This window comes from Dendrobates tinctorius, unplaced genomic scaffold, assembly GCF_039654945.1.
Source record: "Dendrobates tinctorius isolate UK_male_01 unplaced genomic scaffold, ASM3965494v1 ptg000084l, whole genome shotgun sequence".
Lineage (NCBI taxonomy): Eukaryota > Metazoa > Chordata > Amphibia > Anura > Dendrobatidae > Dendrobates > Dendrobates tinctorius.
In genome coordinates, this window is record NW_027361752.1 from 3,378,074 (window position 1) to 3,395,152 (window position 17,079).

At 42.2% G+C, this 17,079-nt stretch overlaps 1 protein-coding gene across 2 annotated transcripts in view; it reads right to left on the reverse strand.

The window, feature by feature from the left end:
• The window catches only part of CRYBG3 (crystallin beta-gamma domain containing 3), a 205,349-nt gene that overhangs the window by 20,807 nt on the left and 167,463 nt on the right, over positions 1 to 17,079 (reverse strand). For both annotated transcript variants that reach the window (XM_073584406.1, XM_073584407.1), the window contains exons 15-18: positions 12,590 to 12,622; positions 9,308 to 9,417; positions 6,497 to 6,623; positions 5,386 to 5,525 (exon numbers count right to left, since the gene is read on the reverse strand). In XM_073584406.1, the coding sequence (XP_073440507.1) occupies positions 5,386 to 5,525; positions 6,497 to 6,623; positions 9,308 to 9,417; positions 12,590 to 12,622 (410 nt within the window). The remainder of the gene's footprint in view (positions 1 to 5,385; positions 5,526 to 6,496; positions 6,624 to 9,307; positions 9,418 to 12,589; positions 12,623 to 17,079) is intronic.

Sequence of the window (17,079 nt, forward strand, 5' to 3'; positions counted from 1 at the left end):
TAATGCGCCATCGATGGATATGGAGGTTTAATATGGGGGTCCATTATCAGCCTGCCCCCACCCATACAGTGAGGACTTCCAGACTTCCAAGAATGGAAAACTATATAGAATATACCTAAATATAATGTGTATATACTGCATATATATCTGTATATGAAATTCTTTACAGATAATGTGTAATTAAAAAAACAACCTATAGTTTAAATCAGGTTTTTAGGTAATTTACTAAAAAAAAAGACATTTTAATTTTCCATATCACTATTTATATTAAGAATATCTTGCAATCTTCCCACTGGCTGCTAACCCCATTATTAGGCTTATACTTCCTGTTCCTTTCAACAGCCACATGGATATAAGCAGGAGTAGACAAGCTCTGACTCACTGATTTATACAAGAGAGCTTTATAGGCATGCTCTGATCTGGCCAAATGTTATTGTGAAGGGAGGAGGAGGTGAGCTGTGACATCACCAATTGGGAATGGTGGATCCTGTGTTATCTACTGTAGGTAGAGGTGTTATCAGTCATTGTCATTGTGCAGGAGGAGGTGAGCTGTGACATCACCAATTATGAATGGTGGCTGCTGTGTTATCTACTGTATAAAGAAGTGTTATAAGTCATTGCATAAGAGATGGAGGTGAGCTGTGACATCACCAATTGTGAATGGCGGATCCTGTGTTATCTACTGTATATAGAGGTGTTAGGAGTCATTGTACAGAAGGAGGTGAGCTGTGACATCACCTATTGTGAATGGTGGATCCTGTGTTATCTACTGTATATAGAGGTGTTATTTGTCATTGTACAGGAGGAGGTGAGCTGTGACATCACCTATTGTGAATGGTGGATCCTGTGTTATCTACTGTATATAGAGGTGTTATTTGCCATTGTACAGGAGGAGGTGAGCTGTGACATCACCTATTGTGAATGGTAGATCCTGTATTATCTATTGTATATAGAGGTGCTATTTGTCATTGTACTGGAGGAGGAGGTGAGCTGTGACATCACCTATTGTGAGTGGTGGATCCTGTGTTATCTACTGTATATAGAGGTGCTATTTGTCATTGTACTGGAGGAGGAGGTGAGCTGTGACATCACCTATTGTGAATGGTGGATCCTGTGTTATCTACTGTATATAGAGGTGCTATTTGTCATTGTACTGGAGGAGGTGAGCTGTGACATCACCTATTGTGAATGGTGGATCCTGTGTTATCTACTGTATATAGACGTGATATTTGTCATTGTACTGGAGGAGGAGGTGAGCTGTGACATCACCTATTGTGAATGGTGGATCCTGTGTTATCTACTGTATATAGAGGTGCTATTTGTCATTGTACTGGAGGAGGAGGTGAGCTGTGACATCACCTATTGTGAATGGTGGATCCTGTGTTATCTACTGTATATAGAGGTGCTATTTGTCATTGTACTGGAGGAGGAGGTGAGCTGTGACATCACCTATTGTGAATGGTGGATCCTGTGTTATCTACTGTATATAGAGGTGCTATTTGTCATTGTACTGGAGGAGGAGGTGAGCTGTGACATCACCTATTGTGAATGGTGGATCCTGTGTTATCTACTGTATATAGAGGTGCTATTTGTCATTGTACTGGAGGAGGAGGTGAGCTGTGACATCACCTATTGTGAATGGTGGATCCTGTGTTATCTACTGTATATAGAGGTGCTATTTGTCATTGTACTGGAGGAGGAGGTGAGCTGTGACATCACCTATTGTGAATGGTGGATCCTGTGTTATCTACTGTATATAGAGGTGTTATCCCATCTGTTATGATCTTGCCTGCACTCATACAGTGATCAGCTGGCTCTTGCATATTACAATTACATATGATATGAATTTGGATAACTGTCTATGGTAAACTGCACTGTGCCCTTTAATACATCCATAATTCTGACATCTTATGAACACTGTTGAGTTGTGCTCACCACTGCATGCTGCCCTATCAATAGAGGAAATAATGGCGGGCACACCGACAAAATAGATGTAGGTGCTCAGTGGTAGAGAGTAGCATAAATCATAGGATATGTGAGTGCTGTGGTTTTTTGTGATTTAGGCTGCCTTATACATTTACGGCACATTGTTTTTACCATTTCATGTTTTTGCAGAATTAGGTTTTGTGTATTTTGGTGGATTTGTGACTTTATTTCTTGCCTAGAAGTTTCTGTGTAGACTGATGATGTATTAAACACTTGTGTTTCCCATAAGATAATTCTGCCGGATTTTGTATAACTGTGTCATGTGGTTTCTCTATCTAAAATCTATGTGAATAACTTGAGTTTACTATTCCTTTTGTCAATGGGGTACTGTCCCTGATTGGACAGAAGGAATGGAAAGCGGACTAGTAACTTTCAATTATCCATTTGTTCACCCGTTTACTGGAGGAATAACAGAGGGACAGCATACTAAAGGGCTTCTAAGAAAAGATGCTTTAGCACTGATGCTTTATTGTAGTTTGTTATTAGGAGAGCCGAGTCCTCCTTAAGCAATGAGTTCTCAAGTTCTTAGAAGTTTAAAAGGTTTGTCCCATAAAGAACTTTTATCACCTATTCACAGGATAGAAGATAAATGTGTGAACACAGGGGTCTGGCTGCAGAAAATGTTTTGCTTTGTAATTCTGGAGTAATAATTCTATAGGCTACGTGTGGAAAAACGTTCATTTTCGGATTATTTTTTGTGCAGTCTGAGTTAGGTAATCTATGTAGCAGAGGACCATGCGTGTTCAATGTTTTCGTCCCTAGTGTCTGTTTATGAGTGACAGCAGCCACAGTTAGTTACTTGTTGCACTCGTTCCACTCTTCCTTCACCTATGATCGTCTGCTCCTCTTCTTTGTGTGTGTTTTACTTTTACTGTATATTCGTAGTCAGACCAAATAAAACTGGTTTAGTTTCGCTTAACAAAGTTGAGCAAAAAACCCTAGTCACTTTCGGCTACCTTGGTAGTTCAAAGCCGCTGACCAGAGCCCTGCGAGTCACCTCCCATTTGCTGACATCCCCGGTGGACTCTTCCTTTTTATATCAATAATTTTTTATTAAGATTTTATATAAAACAGATTATACAACGCAACAAACATGCGGACAGTTGAAAAATTTGTCCTATAACAAACAGCAGGACAATAAAATTCAAAGTAAAAACAGATAACAGCTGAAAATTCTGCATAGTAGGGTTAGGGGATACAATGTGCAACATAGGAAGCAAGGGTAGGGATGATGGGTAATAAGATCATAGGTCCACCAATCAGGACTGGAAGGACGAGAATTTGGACACCACCCAGGGGAACCAGCAATTCCTTATTTTATTTTTAGTAAATATATCTGAGGTCAGAAGGAGCTCGTATTGGTAATGTTTATGGATTTTTTGGATAATTTCCAATTTAGAGGGGATAGTTATTTCTCTCCAGTGGTCTGCCAGACACATACGTGCTGCTATTAGAATGTGTGATACAATCGGTCTCAAATCGCCAGGGAATATATGTAAACCGATCCCCAAAACCGCTAGCGGACCGCTCAAACTTCCAGCCAGGCCTGTAACTGAGGTAATAATGTTAGACACTTCTTCCCAAAAAGGCCGGATGAGCGGGCAATCTCACCACACGTGCCCTAGGGAACCAACACCCGAGCAACCCTTCCAGCAGGATCGGGGATAGGAACCACGGAATTTGGAAATCTTCAGCGGGGTGTAATACCAGTCAAAGTGAATGTTCTTAAGCTGCTCAAGATGATTGATACAGGAGGAATATTTCTGCAAGTCGCCAGAAGTGGACCACCATTGGTCCGGGGTTGAGGAGAAAGCAAGAGCCCCTTCCCAGCGCCTCATATACGCTTGTTTAGGACCATTACCGGGGGAATTAAACACTTTATATACTACCGAGAGGCCGTGTTTTTGAGAGGAGGAAGAACTAAAAAACCACTGTATTGGCGAGCAAACAGCATTATGACAGGATAAGGGAAATACACATGAATTTAAAAAATGCCGAATTTGCAGGTACTGGTAGAAGTTATTTCTGTGAAGGCCAAATTCATCCATTAGGACAGAGAAAGGTTTCAACTCCTGAATTAAGAGGATATCTTTCATGACCACAATACCATTCCTCACCCAATTGCCTAACGTGAGGCCATCCACATGAAGCTCCGAGGCTCTAATAGAGAAAGACTCAAATTTAATCACCTGACGAGAAGAGACCAGATCAGACCAGTAAGAAAATGCCACTTTCATTGTCTGCAAGGGAAGAGAGGGGGCAAAGGAACTAAGCACTCGGGCCTCCAGTAGAAATCTCAAAGTCCCACGCGGGGCCAAGTATTTCTCCACAAGCACCCATTTGTGAGTACTAGAATCATCATACCACTCCCTTAACGCCTCTAGAACTGCCGTTTTATGGTACAAATAAAAATTCAGGACCCCCAGACCACCATGTGAATAACTATAAAATAAGGTAGACATACCCGGTGGTCTCTTCTGATTAGTAGGTCTGGCGTTAAGTCAGGCGGACAATTTGCTGCAACAGTAACATTGCACCAGACCTACAGAAGATGAGCTGGGGATCCCTTCAGGTAGGAGAAAGTAAGCTGGGCAGCCACAATGCTGTGCCAGGCATATAGAAGAGGCGCTGAAGATCCCGTCAGGCAAGAGAAAGTAAGCGGGGTGGCCACAATGCTGTGCCAGGCCTATAGAAGAGGCACTGGAGATCCTGTCAGGCAAAAGAAAGTAAGCGGGGTGGCCACAATGCTGTGCCAGGCCTATAGAAGAGGCACTGGAGATCCTGTCAGGCAAAAGAAAGTAAGCGGGGTGGCCACAATGCTGTGCCAGGCCTATAGAAGAGGCGCTGCGGATCCCATCAGGTAAGATGAGGTACGCGGGCCAGCCTCAACGTTGTGCCGGGCCTTCAGAAGAGGCGCTGGGGATCACATCAGGTAAGAGGAGGTACATAGGGCAGCCACAAAGTTGCTCCAGGCCTACAGAAGAGGTGCTGGAGATCCTGTCACGTAAGAGGAGTTACACAGGGCAGCCACAACATTGGGCCAGGCATACAGAAGAGGCACTGGGGAGGTACAGATGGCAGCCACAACATTGCACCAGGCATACAGAAGAAGCGCTTGGGATCCCATCAGGTAGGAGGAGATATGCGGACTTCTGGTTCAGCAGCCACAAACTACTAATATGTCTGAAGGGACTAAGGTTCTGTACAGCTTTTTGTTCAACTCTATCTCTTAGTGATTCGCTAATAAGACTTTTATTAGAAGCACAAACCTATGAGGAGGCAATTTTCTTTTGTGATAAACCAACATAACGGGAGAACAACCTTGCTTTTAAAAGAGGTATAATCGGTGTCCTGTTCCACAGACCCTCTAAATCAATTCCAATGATTGCTGATACTTACAGTCCTCTCCTGACCCACACAGACTGGGTATAGAAGTGAATGTCCTTGCTAAGGACAGAGGTCACAGCATCCTCAAAGTGCAGCTGTCTCCCTTCACACGAGTCCAGGGCAAACAGACTTACAGAAGGTTCAGCAAAGACCTACAATTAATATGAAAAAATACAAGGTTATGGCAAAGTCAACTCATAATGCTCATCATCACGTACATGAAGTCGTAGATTTCTTAAAGAACTGGTGTTCTGTGGAGTTTTGACTGTATAACTATAATAAATTACCGAGATAATCTGGGAGCAGCTGCATCCTGACTCACCCCTGCTTTCTAGAACCTTTGTCGCTTTCTTCATGGGGTTGTCTCAAGCAACTTTGCAATTTACCCCATATTAAAAATCCTCTCTGTTCTCAAGACTGGAGAGATTTTAATTCTACAGTTTACACCTCAGTGACTAGGTTACCGGCCACCTCTGCAGACAAGGAGACAAGGAGCATGTGCTTGTAAGCTGTTATAAAGCTTGGAAATGCTGCTCTAAAAGCTGGTCGGGTCTCTGGATTTGACCAACTTCACAACCCTTGCAACTCTCTGTTGCAACAGCAGAATTGTAGAGAGCACAATGCTGGACAGTGACGCAGCTATGCTGCCAGCCCAAACCGTCAATCCTCAGGAGAGTACAGCCCCCCGATAAGCAGGAAGCCGAGTGTCAGAGGAGCGGTTCAATGCTGAAGAACTGGAGCAACCCATTTAAGATAGACATACAGTTGTGCTCAACATTTTACATACACCGGCAGAATTTTTACTTTCTTGGCCTTTTTTCAGAGAATATGAATGATAACACCAAAACTTTTTCTCCACTCTTGGTTAGTGGTTGGGTAAAGCCATTCATTGTCAAACTACTGTGTTTTCTCTTTTTAAATCATAATGACAACCCAAAACATCCACATGACCCTGATCAATAGAAATAGAAAAACACTTGCTTCTTCCCTACACATATTGTAATTCTTACTATTGAATAATTTAGACCAAGTAACCAGGCGGACATGCAGATACCGCTGACTGACTAGCGATATTAGGAAAAGTACAATTAATATTGAGAAACAGATGCTACAAGTATCTTACATAATCTATTGGCTTGATGGATTTGATCTCGGCTGTAGGACATCCACATGAGGCCAAGTCTGGGAAATGTCCCTCTTCCAGCACGCACAGATTGTCACCATCGTCTGATCCATAGCCCAGCAGCCAGCTGGAAGAGACAGAGAATGTGACAAATATCTCATTACTGGTCAACACCGAAGGAGAAAGGCAAAGTTTAGGTAGAAGAAATGAAGCAATCACAGATCTGCATGATGGCGCCAAAATCTGTCACCTTACCAAGCTTGGAAACATGTCCCATCCCCCTCACCCGGCAGGAACATTGCTGGAAGATCTCTTGAGGAGCAGCTCCTGACTAACATGGTAGATGCTTTACGAACTATTGAACTCACTAAACATTAGTATCCTACAGATCTCCTAAAGGAAAGAGGTTATTGCTGGAGCCTGATTCTATCATTCCGCAATAAGCCGCTATTCTTTCTTGTACATTGTCGCTAAGGCCTCACTCATGTGAATTTCAGGTACTTGTCCTATCTGTGTAGAATATGGACCTATTGTAGTTTATGGGATATTCACACACCCATGTTTTTCTGCGCTCCACAAACAAAACCCCAAAAACAAAGACATGTCAATTTTTGATCCAACTCACCTATCCAAATCACTGGGTCTATGAAAAAAATCGGATAGTACATAGATGCCATCTGTGTGTCATGACGTAAGTACAAAGAAGGAAAAATCCAGCTACTCCTCCAAGGGATTATATTATTAATAAAAATATATACAGTACTTTATTGACACAAAAACATGAGAAACACTAGACCTACGCATTTCAAGCAAAAAAGCTTAGTTCTATTTTGCTTGAAACGCGTAGGCCTAGTGTTTCTAATCATGTTTAACATGTGTCAATAAAGTATTTTTTTTATTAATAATATAATCCCTTGGCAGTAGCTTGATATTTCCTTCCTTATACTTACCTTGTTTCACCTGGGAAGCGGGACTCAAGATTTCCTTGCACCGCATCCATCCAGGAACAACTACCCTCATCGGTGAGCTGATGTAGTTTCTTTTTCTCTATATATTGGCTCATCTATGTGTCATGCTGGGCTGTTAATGAGTAGAAGAAACATGGATTTTTCTTATATACATACCAGAAAAATGGAGGCTACTAAGGGTAAAAATTGACAGAAAAATCAAAAATGGCTGAAAAATAAACACCGCACACTGATGAAAAATAGGATTTGCTTTTTTTTTTGTCTCTGAATAAGGCGTTGGGTAATAATGTAACGGAATCTAAATTAATACATTTGCATGTTACCTAAAAACTAAAGCAATTTTTGTTTATGCTCGTTTTATTGAAGAATCACACTGTCTCCGGGGCTGTGGAGTTGGTAAGCCAAACCTCTGACTCCAACTCCTCAATTTCCATGACACCGACACCAAAATGGGATCTAACTCTGACTCCACAGCCCTGCAAGGGTTGTGGAGACGGTAAGCCAAACCTCCGACTTCTCAATTTCCATGACACCGATTCTGACTCCACGACTCCGACTCCACAGCCCTGCTGTCTACCATGCCTGAAATTGATGGCATATCCTTAGGATAGGCCATAAATGTATGCTAGATGTGGGACCCATCACTAAGACTGACATGTATCTCCAGAGCGGGGCCTAGTCATGCTGATATCAGTGCAGGGATGGTCAGGATTGCCAACCATCCGGAAGTTCCAGGTTAGTCAGTAAAATGAGGGCATTTTTTTCCCCTGTCCGTAAAAAAAACCCTTGATGTGTCCGTGATATTTTTCAGGCTCAAGAAACTTATACAGATTTATTTGACTATAATTGTCATTGTTTTACAGTTAGGCTAAGTTCACACTTGCGTACGGCTGGTCTGGGTATGGCTGGTCTGGGTATGGCTGTGTACGTCCTCCCTTAAGCTTCGCCTATGCTCCGCCTACTTCCGACGTGACGGCCGAACGCACAGAAGTGCAACATGTTTCGTTCCCGTGCGGTCGGCGAGTACGTCAAAACGCTGCATGCGGAAGCATCCGCATACAACGCATGTCCCTGCGTACCCAATGTTAAAGATAGGTACGCAGGACGCATGCGTAAGTAGGCGGAGCTTAAGTGAGGACGTACGCAGCCATACCCAGACCAGCCATAGTGTGAACTTAGCCTAAATGCAGATAATGTCTTCATATCAGAATTATGGGCTATAGACATGGATCATTTATCATCCTAATGATTTATTATGATTTTCCAATGTTTCTGTAAAAATATTGCCGTCCGTAAGTTTTTGATAAGCTGACAAGGAAAAATAAAAAGTCAAGTTGGCAACTCTGGAGGTGGTCAGATTTCCCATACAAATGAACAGAGAGGGTCAAACATTCGCAACCATCTATCCACGAGCACTAAAAGCATAGCCCCATTCATGAGACAAATCCATGTCCCATATTAGAGGGACCTGCATCTATCATACATTTGTGGCATATACGGGTGATTTCAAGTATAATAAATAAGAAGGGTTAGGTCAAGGTGCTTTTAGTCCTGTTTTTCTGTTCCATTATGGGAACAGAAAAATGCATCTGCCTTGTTCTATGATGGACAAACATGGCGCTAGACTGGTCTATATTTACTATAAGGTGGTCCGCTTGGTGAACGTTCAGGTGGCCATCCAAGAGGAAACAGTCCAGTATGCTTCCGTTCTGTTCTGGTAAAAGTGGTTGTGACGGAAGTGTCACCCTCCCAGTGTACACCTGCAGAACTGTCAGCCACACAGACTATTCTGTCACATGGATATACTCTTGATATATTGTTTTGTAATAAATATTTTTCTTACCATCCTCTTAAGACCTTGAAAGACATCGGCATAAAAGATGTAAAGTCAGATAAACCCTCAGTGAAATTCATGTCTTCCCCCTGGAATTCCGTTCTTGAATAAGCTTTAATCTGCAAAGACCCAAAACATGTAAGTAGTAAAAATTTTGAAAATGTGATGGGATTATAGATGGGTGTCCCCAATTCAGGAGCCTAAAAAGCAGCTCTTCACTGTCCCTGTGGTGGCGCTACAGAACAAATAAACACATGCTGCAGGGTCACCCTGATCACTGGAGGTCTCAGCAGCTCTACACCATGTGGAACTACTGTATCACTGACTATTTTCTCTTACAAAATCTTTTGACCTGAAGCCAATTTATTGCATATTTTAGGACAATGCACTACACACACCAGATTAACATGGTCTCTCAATTCACAAGTGGGACGAAATCTGAAAAGAGTAGAAGGAATAGGTCGGCAAACCAATACCGCCATGACATTTTTTGCAGACAACATCGACAGAATACATGCCTCGTTTATGGCAGCTTGTACCCTGTGAATGGCATTGTCACTTTGGCCACTTGATGCCCCCAGCGGGCACCAGACTTATTCACAGAATACAGGCTTCTATACAGAGCGCTGGCATTACAGTAATGGCTTCCATATTACATTACACTAGAATTTCATTCTGTTGCCTTTACTTTTGCGGCAAATCGTTCTGGTCTATACAGGAGACAGAGTAACATCATATTTAGGAATTTCTCAATTTAGTAGATAATACTGAATTTAGGAGCTAATGGGTCCACTTCATAAACCACTGAATCCATGGCCACACTGGATTTGGTGACGATTTTGTGATTTTCCATGTGGATTCCGTACTCAAAATCCATAGTGCAATGGAAGTGAATGTTGTTTCAAAACTGCATATTATTTTAAAACTTTTTGACAAAATTATAATCTCCCACTGTATTTGATCATTTAACAGACATCCATGTGTTTTTTTTATTTAATTCTGGCATGTGAATACACTCATGCTATTTTCGTAAAGGAATCGTCTGAACTCTGCTAATAACGGCAGGATCGGCCATCCATTTATTGTATATGGCGGCTCCCGACTCTCTCCTTGTCAGATAATGTTGCTAGGGGAGAGAAGGATCCAACACATCAGATTTCCAAATGATGATCCTTATGCTGAGAACACCAGAATGCTCAGCCAAGATGAGCATACTGGTATATGAGGGGCAGAGGGAATCGAGAGAGATAGGTGGGAGCTAACTATTTGTATGTAATGCTTTAGTGATTGTCTTCAAATTCAGAGAGATTTACAAAAAAACATCATGGATCCCAATAGGTTCATAAAAAATAGGGGCAGCACCAGATTAACACTTTTGTCAGTTCCAGACAATGGGTTCCAAAGAAGACACAATGCACCGCCATCACCCCTGGGTGATTGGGACAATTTTTGCCTCAGGCAAATTTGTCCTTGACCCTACAAGAGCAGTAAGATACAATCCTAAGTCACGAGTGGTTCACATCCTGCTGGGAGATCTGGAGTTAGAGCATCACTATGTATTGTGAATTGGAGATCTTCCATTTAGCTAATGTGTTTGTGTTTCATATTAAATGGAATTTGTTTCCTTTGGTGTTGAAGAAGTTAACAACACTTAATGCTGGTTACAAACTTGCAGCACCAACTCACAGCTGTTCCTGACTTTGTAATTTCCTCTCCCTATAAAATCTGGCCAGACCTTCTCTTCTTTGCTAGTGAATGTTTTACTTCCTAACATCTTGGAGTCGCTGTGCTGAGTTGGAGATTGTTGTTGCTGCTGGAGATTGTTGCATGCTGTTTTTAGGTCTATCCTTTCTCATTGTCACATTCCCATTTGTTTGTACATTCCTACCCTTCCCTATATACCTCTCTACCTTTAGTGAGTGTTTTGTATGTTAGCTGTTTTTTGTTATCCATGTTTGTTTTATGTGTTTATACTCAAGTATTTTTGCCACAGGCTTCCTGGGGAGGGGACAGCTTAGGTTATAACAGGAGAACAGTAAGGTTTGCGGCCCAACCCTCCTCACCTTTAGAGGTACCTTTGAGAGCAGGGATAGTTAATGTTCCAGCCCTAGGAACACTGTGGGGCCCTTTTCCCTATTTATATACAGCCACAGAGTGACAACGTAGACTCAAATGACTCCAAATTTGTTTTATAATTAATTACAGCTACTGATACAATAGCCATTATGGTATTACATCATACACATTCCCAAGGCTGAATGCAAATAAGTCAGGACCCTGAAGAAGAATTGTACAGAAAAACACTAAATACATCTCCTAGGATAAAAATTCCCATACACATTAGACTACCGACATCGTCAGGTTCATTTGTCAGTCCAATGTATATGATGGGTCCCCAAACAATTGATTGCTGTGGGAGTTAAGGATCCAGACTGCGGATCCTTTTTTCCTTGAAATATAATCTGCCATAAGACACGACTGGCAGCGGCTCTTTTATCCAGAACACAGGAGCCTTCAACAGTGCTCCTGCGTATGAGAGCCGGACAAGATAGCTGTCAGACGAATGATCGGCTGAAACATTATTTGGCTGACAGCTATATCAAGTGCATGGGGGGTTAGTCTCCTGGCTTTAAGATTAAGCTTAAAGCTGTAGGATGCATGTGCAAACCAGTAGGTTAAATGTTATGGAAATCCCTTATTATTAGAAGTGAAGTCTCTGGTAGGGTATTTGGAGGTCAAAGAGAGGAGGTTGCGCTTTGAACCTCGCAAGTTAGTTAATGTAGAGAAGCTGAAAAGTGCATCTCTCATTATGGAGAACTTGGCACGACGATGCTGCCTGGTCGCCTATTCATTTTTGGTTGTACCTTTCCCAACAGTAAAATATTGAAGCATTAGCAGTAAAAGTTGACCACCAGGATTTAAGGTAGTTTGTACCCCAGTGATTGGCCAATTACTAAAGGGACCAGAAAAATGAAAAAATGCAATCCCTTTAACTTCTATGAGATTCTAAAGCTCACATTACCTGACCCAGAATAACTACAATTTTGTGCTATCTCCAAATCATTGTGGAACACTGCCAAAAAACCTGATCTCCCAAAGAAAAAGGTCTGAAAAGTTCATCAAGATTTTTGTACTTAATCGTCTGCTCTCTAAATATCAACCACAAATAAAGGTCATCCTGAGTGTTATATGTGGGATCAACCCCAATGTGGGAGCAAAAGAAACAATCCAACATTCAATGCTCAGTGGTTCAAATCATGTTTTATGGTTGAAGTAGAGAACAGAACTTACCAAGTGTTTCACGTCGTTCCGTCCAAGAGGTTCCTGAAAATGAAATGAAACTTATTTCAGCAAGACTCCTTTATGTACATGAGACTCCTTTATATACTGTGTATGAGCAAACAGGATTGTACACATCTGCACCAGTAATCTACTTTAAGTATATATGGCATATATTCTGCCTCAAAGAGATCCTGGACAGAAAGTTCTAACAGGTAATCACACAAAATAGTGGCCACCAAGAATGAAAACTAGCACAAAGACATAGGCGGCCATTGCCTAGGACAATTTAAAGAGGTATTCCTAACTCCAATATTTAGTAGATGTAATAATAATAATATTAGCAAATACCTCCAATTAGAAATGTAGTATAGTTTTTCTGATTCACTATGTCTCTTTCCTCATGTACAGGCATCGCAGGACCTTAGGTATCCATGGTTACATCCACTGATGTAGTGACAGTTATCTAGTTGATAGTGGTCGTAACCATGGATACCGAAGGTCCTGCAATGCCTGCACATGGGTTAGCGACATAGCGAATCAGAAAAACTATACTTCATTTCTAATTGGAGTTATTTGCTAATATTATTACCGTATATACTCTTGTATAAGCCGATCCGAGTATAAGACGACCCCCCTAATTTTGCCACAAAAAACTGGGAAAACTTATTGACTCGAGTATAAGCCTAGGGTGGAAAATGCAGCAGCTACTGGTAAATTTAAAAAATAAAAATAGATACCAATAAAAGTAAAATTAATTGAGACATCAGTAGGTTAAATGTTTTTGAATATCCATATTGAATCAGGAGTCTCACATAATGCTCCATACAGTTCATGATAGTCCCATAAGATGCTCCATACAAAATACACCCCATATAATGCTGCACAAAGGTTAATAATGGCCCCATAAGATGCTCCATAGAATAATATAGTTGTGGCCAAAAGTATTGACACCCCTGCAATTCTGTCAGATAATACTCAGTTTCTTCCTGAAAATGATTGCAAACACAAATTCTTTGGTATTATTATCTTCATTTAATTTGTCTTAAATGAAAAAACACAAAAGAGAATGAAGCAAAAAGCAAACATTGATCATTTCACACAAAACTCCAAAAATGGGCCAGACAAAAGTATTGGCACCCTCAGCCTAATAATTGGTTGCACAACCTTTAGCCAAAATAACTGCAACCAACCGCTTCCGGTAACCATCAATGAGTTTCTTACAATGCTCTGCTGGAATTTTAGACCATTCTTCTTTGGCAAACTGCTCCAGGTCCCTGATATTTGAAGGGTGCCTTCTCCAAACTGCCATTTTTAGATCTCTCCACAGGTGTTCTATGGGATTCAGGTCTGGACTCATTGCTGGCCACCTTAGAAGTCTCCAGTGCTTTCTCTCAAACTATTTTCTAGTGCTTTTTGAAGTGTGTTTTGGGTCTTTGTCCTGCTGGAAGACCCATAACCTCTGAGGGAGACCCAGCTTTCTCACACTGGGCCCTACATTATGCTGCAAAATTTGTTGGTAGTCTTCAGACTTCATAATGCCATGCACACGGTCAAGCACTCCAGTGCCAGAGGCAGCAAAGCAAAACATCAGGGAACCTCCACCATGTTTGACTGTAAGGACCGTGTTCTTTTCTTTGAATGCCTCTTTTTTTCTCCTGTAAACTCTATGTTGATGCCTTTGCCCAAAAAGCTCTACTTTTGTCTCATCTGACCAGAGAAGATTCTTCCAAAACGTTTTAGGCTTTTTCAGGTAAGTTTTGGCAAACTCCAGCCTGGCTTTTTTATCTCTCGGGGTAAGAAGTGGGGTCTTCCTGGGTCTCCTACCATACAGTCCCTTTTCATTCAGACGCCGACGGATAGTACGGGTTGACACTGTTGTACCCTCGGACTGCAGGGCAGCTTGAACTTGTTTGGATGTTAGTCGAGATTCTTTATCCAACATCCGCACAATCTTGCGTTGAAATCTCTTGTCAATTTTTCTTTTCTGTCCACATCTAGGGAGGTTAGCCACAGTGCCGTGGGCTTTAAACCTCTTGATGACACTGCGCACCGTAGACACAGGAACATTCTGGTCTTTGGAGATGGACTTGTAGCCTTGATATTGCTCAAGCTTCCTTACAATTTGGTTTCTCAAGTCCTCAGACAGTTCTTTGGTCTTCTTTCTTTTCTCCTTGTTCAATGTGGTACACACAAGGACACAGGACAGAGGTTGAGTCAACTTTAATCCATGTCAACTGGCTGCAAGTGTGATTTAGTTATTGCCAACACCTGTTAGGTGCCACAGGTAAGTTACAGGTGCTGTTAATTACACAAATTAGAGAAGCATCACATGATTTTTCAAACAGTGCCAATACTTTTGTCCACCCTCTTTTTTATGTTTGTTGTGGAATTATATCCAATTTGGCTTTAGGACAAGTCTTTTTGTGTTTTTTCCTTTAAGACAAATTAAATGAAGATAATAATACCAAAGAATTTGTGTTTGCAATCATTTTCAGGAAGAAACTGAGTATTATCTGACAGAATTGCAGGGGTGTCAATACTTTTGGCCACAACTGTATGCCCCATATGCTGCTCCATAAAGGTTATGGCCCCATAAGATGTTCCGTAGATTATGCCCCCATAAGATGCTCTGTTATGAATGGTCACCGAGCAGGATAGCAGGCCCAAGCTAAGCCACAGAAAACCAGAGAGGTTGGTAACTAAGCGGATGCAGATCCCTGATCCTGTCCACACAACTAGCAGTAGCCATGGCGCGTGTCTACGATGATCCTAGACGCCTCGGCACAGCCGGAGAGCTAACTAAGCCTAAAGCAAGAAAGGGGAAATCTAAACTGCCCAGAAGCAGACCCCAAAGGAATAGATAGCCCCCAAACATATATTGTCGGTGAGACGCAGGCAGAAAAATAGACTGAGCAAATGATGGGGCCCACACTGACTAGACAGGACACGAAAGGAAAGACACTGTCTGCAATCACCAAAAAACCCTGCAAAAAGTCCAACACATCTGATGCACAAAAAACACTGACGTCGCACGACTTCGCCCCCACTATATCAGCACTCTGGTATATTCTGAAAGCAAAGCAAAAAGAGACCAATATAACAGGGGACAAAACCAACTGGCACATGCAGTAACATATGGGCGGTGATTCAGCACAGCCCAAGCCGGAGCTGGCTGACCCGCACAAAGCAGAGATAAACAAAACCAGATCAAATGCAAACAGAATAACAAATGAACCACTCAGATGAACATGCAGGGAAAGAGCAGGAGACATCAGACCTCAGAAGGAACAGGAAGAAAATCACCAGCAGGGATAGAGGGAGTCAGCTGTCTTAAATCCCAATCAGAAACCCCAGATCTCCAATCGTCATCCTCATTATCAGGCGACAAGCCTCTGTCAATCAGATCAGCTCCACTACCTCCAGTAACCACCAGAGGGAGTCCAGAAAGAGAACTCGCAACCCCTCTGTCAATCTGACCAGCTCCACTACCTTCAGTAATCACCAGAGGAAAGCCAGAGAGAGAATTCACAACAATGCTCCATAGATTATGCCCCCATATGCTGACCCATAAGATGCTCCATAGATTATGCCCCCATATGCTGCCCCCATAAGATGCTCCATAGATTATGCTCCCATATGCTGCCCCCATAAGATGCTCCATAGATTATGCCCCCATGTGCTGCCCCCATAAGATGCTCTATAGATTATGCCCCTATATGCTGCCCCCATAAAATGCTCCATAGATTATGCCCCTATATGCTTCCCCCATAAGATGCTCCATAGATTATTCCCCCCATGTGCCTCCGCTGCTGCAGCATTTAAAAATAAAAAAAATGACATACTCACCTCTCCGTCTCTGGGGGCCAGGTGCCTGTGTCACTGCCTGCACCTGAGATATTCACCTGTCCGGGGTCCATCGCTGCTTGTTGCTGTCTGGCACGTAATTTTTCAGTGACATTCAGACTGCAGGGTGCGCGGCGCGCACTAACCACGTCATCATGCCCTCTGCTGTCTGAACGTCACTGACAGATGACGTGCCAGACAGCAGCAAGCGGTGATGGACCCCGGACAGGTGAATATCGCTATACTTACCCGTCCTAGTGCGGTCTCTGCAGCCCCGTTCTCCCACGGTCTCCCTTCCTGCCTTCAGTGGTCATGTGGTACCGCTCATTAAACTCATGAATATGCGCATCTTGGAGATGGGAATACCCCTTTAAGTCCTTTTTTTCCTAATCAATTCTGGTTTCTTCAATGTTTGTGTCTAATGGGACCTTTTATCATAAAATTATACAAATTTTGAAAACCCTCAAACTTTGATATGTGCCCTCGAGGGTAAATACCATCTCCTCAGAGGGTAGTCACATGATACTGTGATTAGAATAGGTAAAATACAGTGTGATATCATAGTCTAGGGAGCATTTTTTCATTTGTTTTAATAGAGGTACTTGACTTAATCATAGCTGGTAATCTATCGCTGGGTTTTTGCTATGTAATCTGGG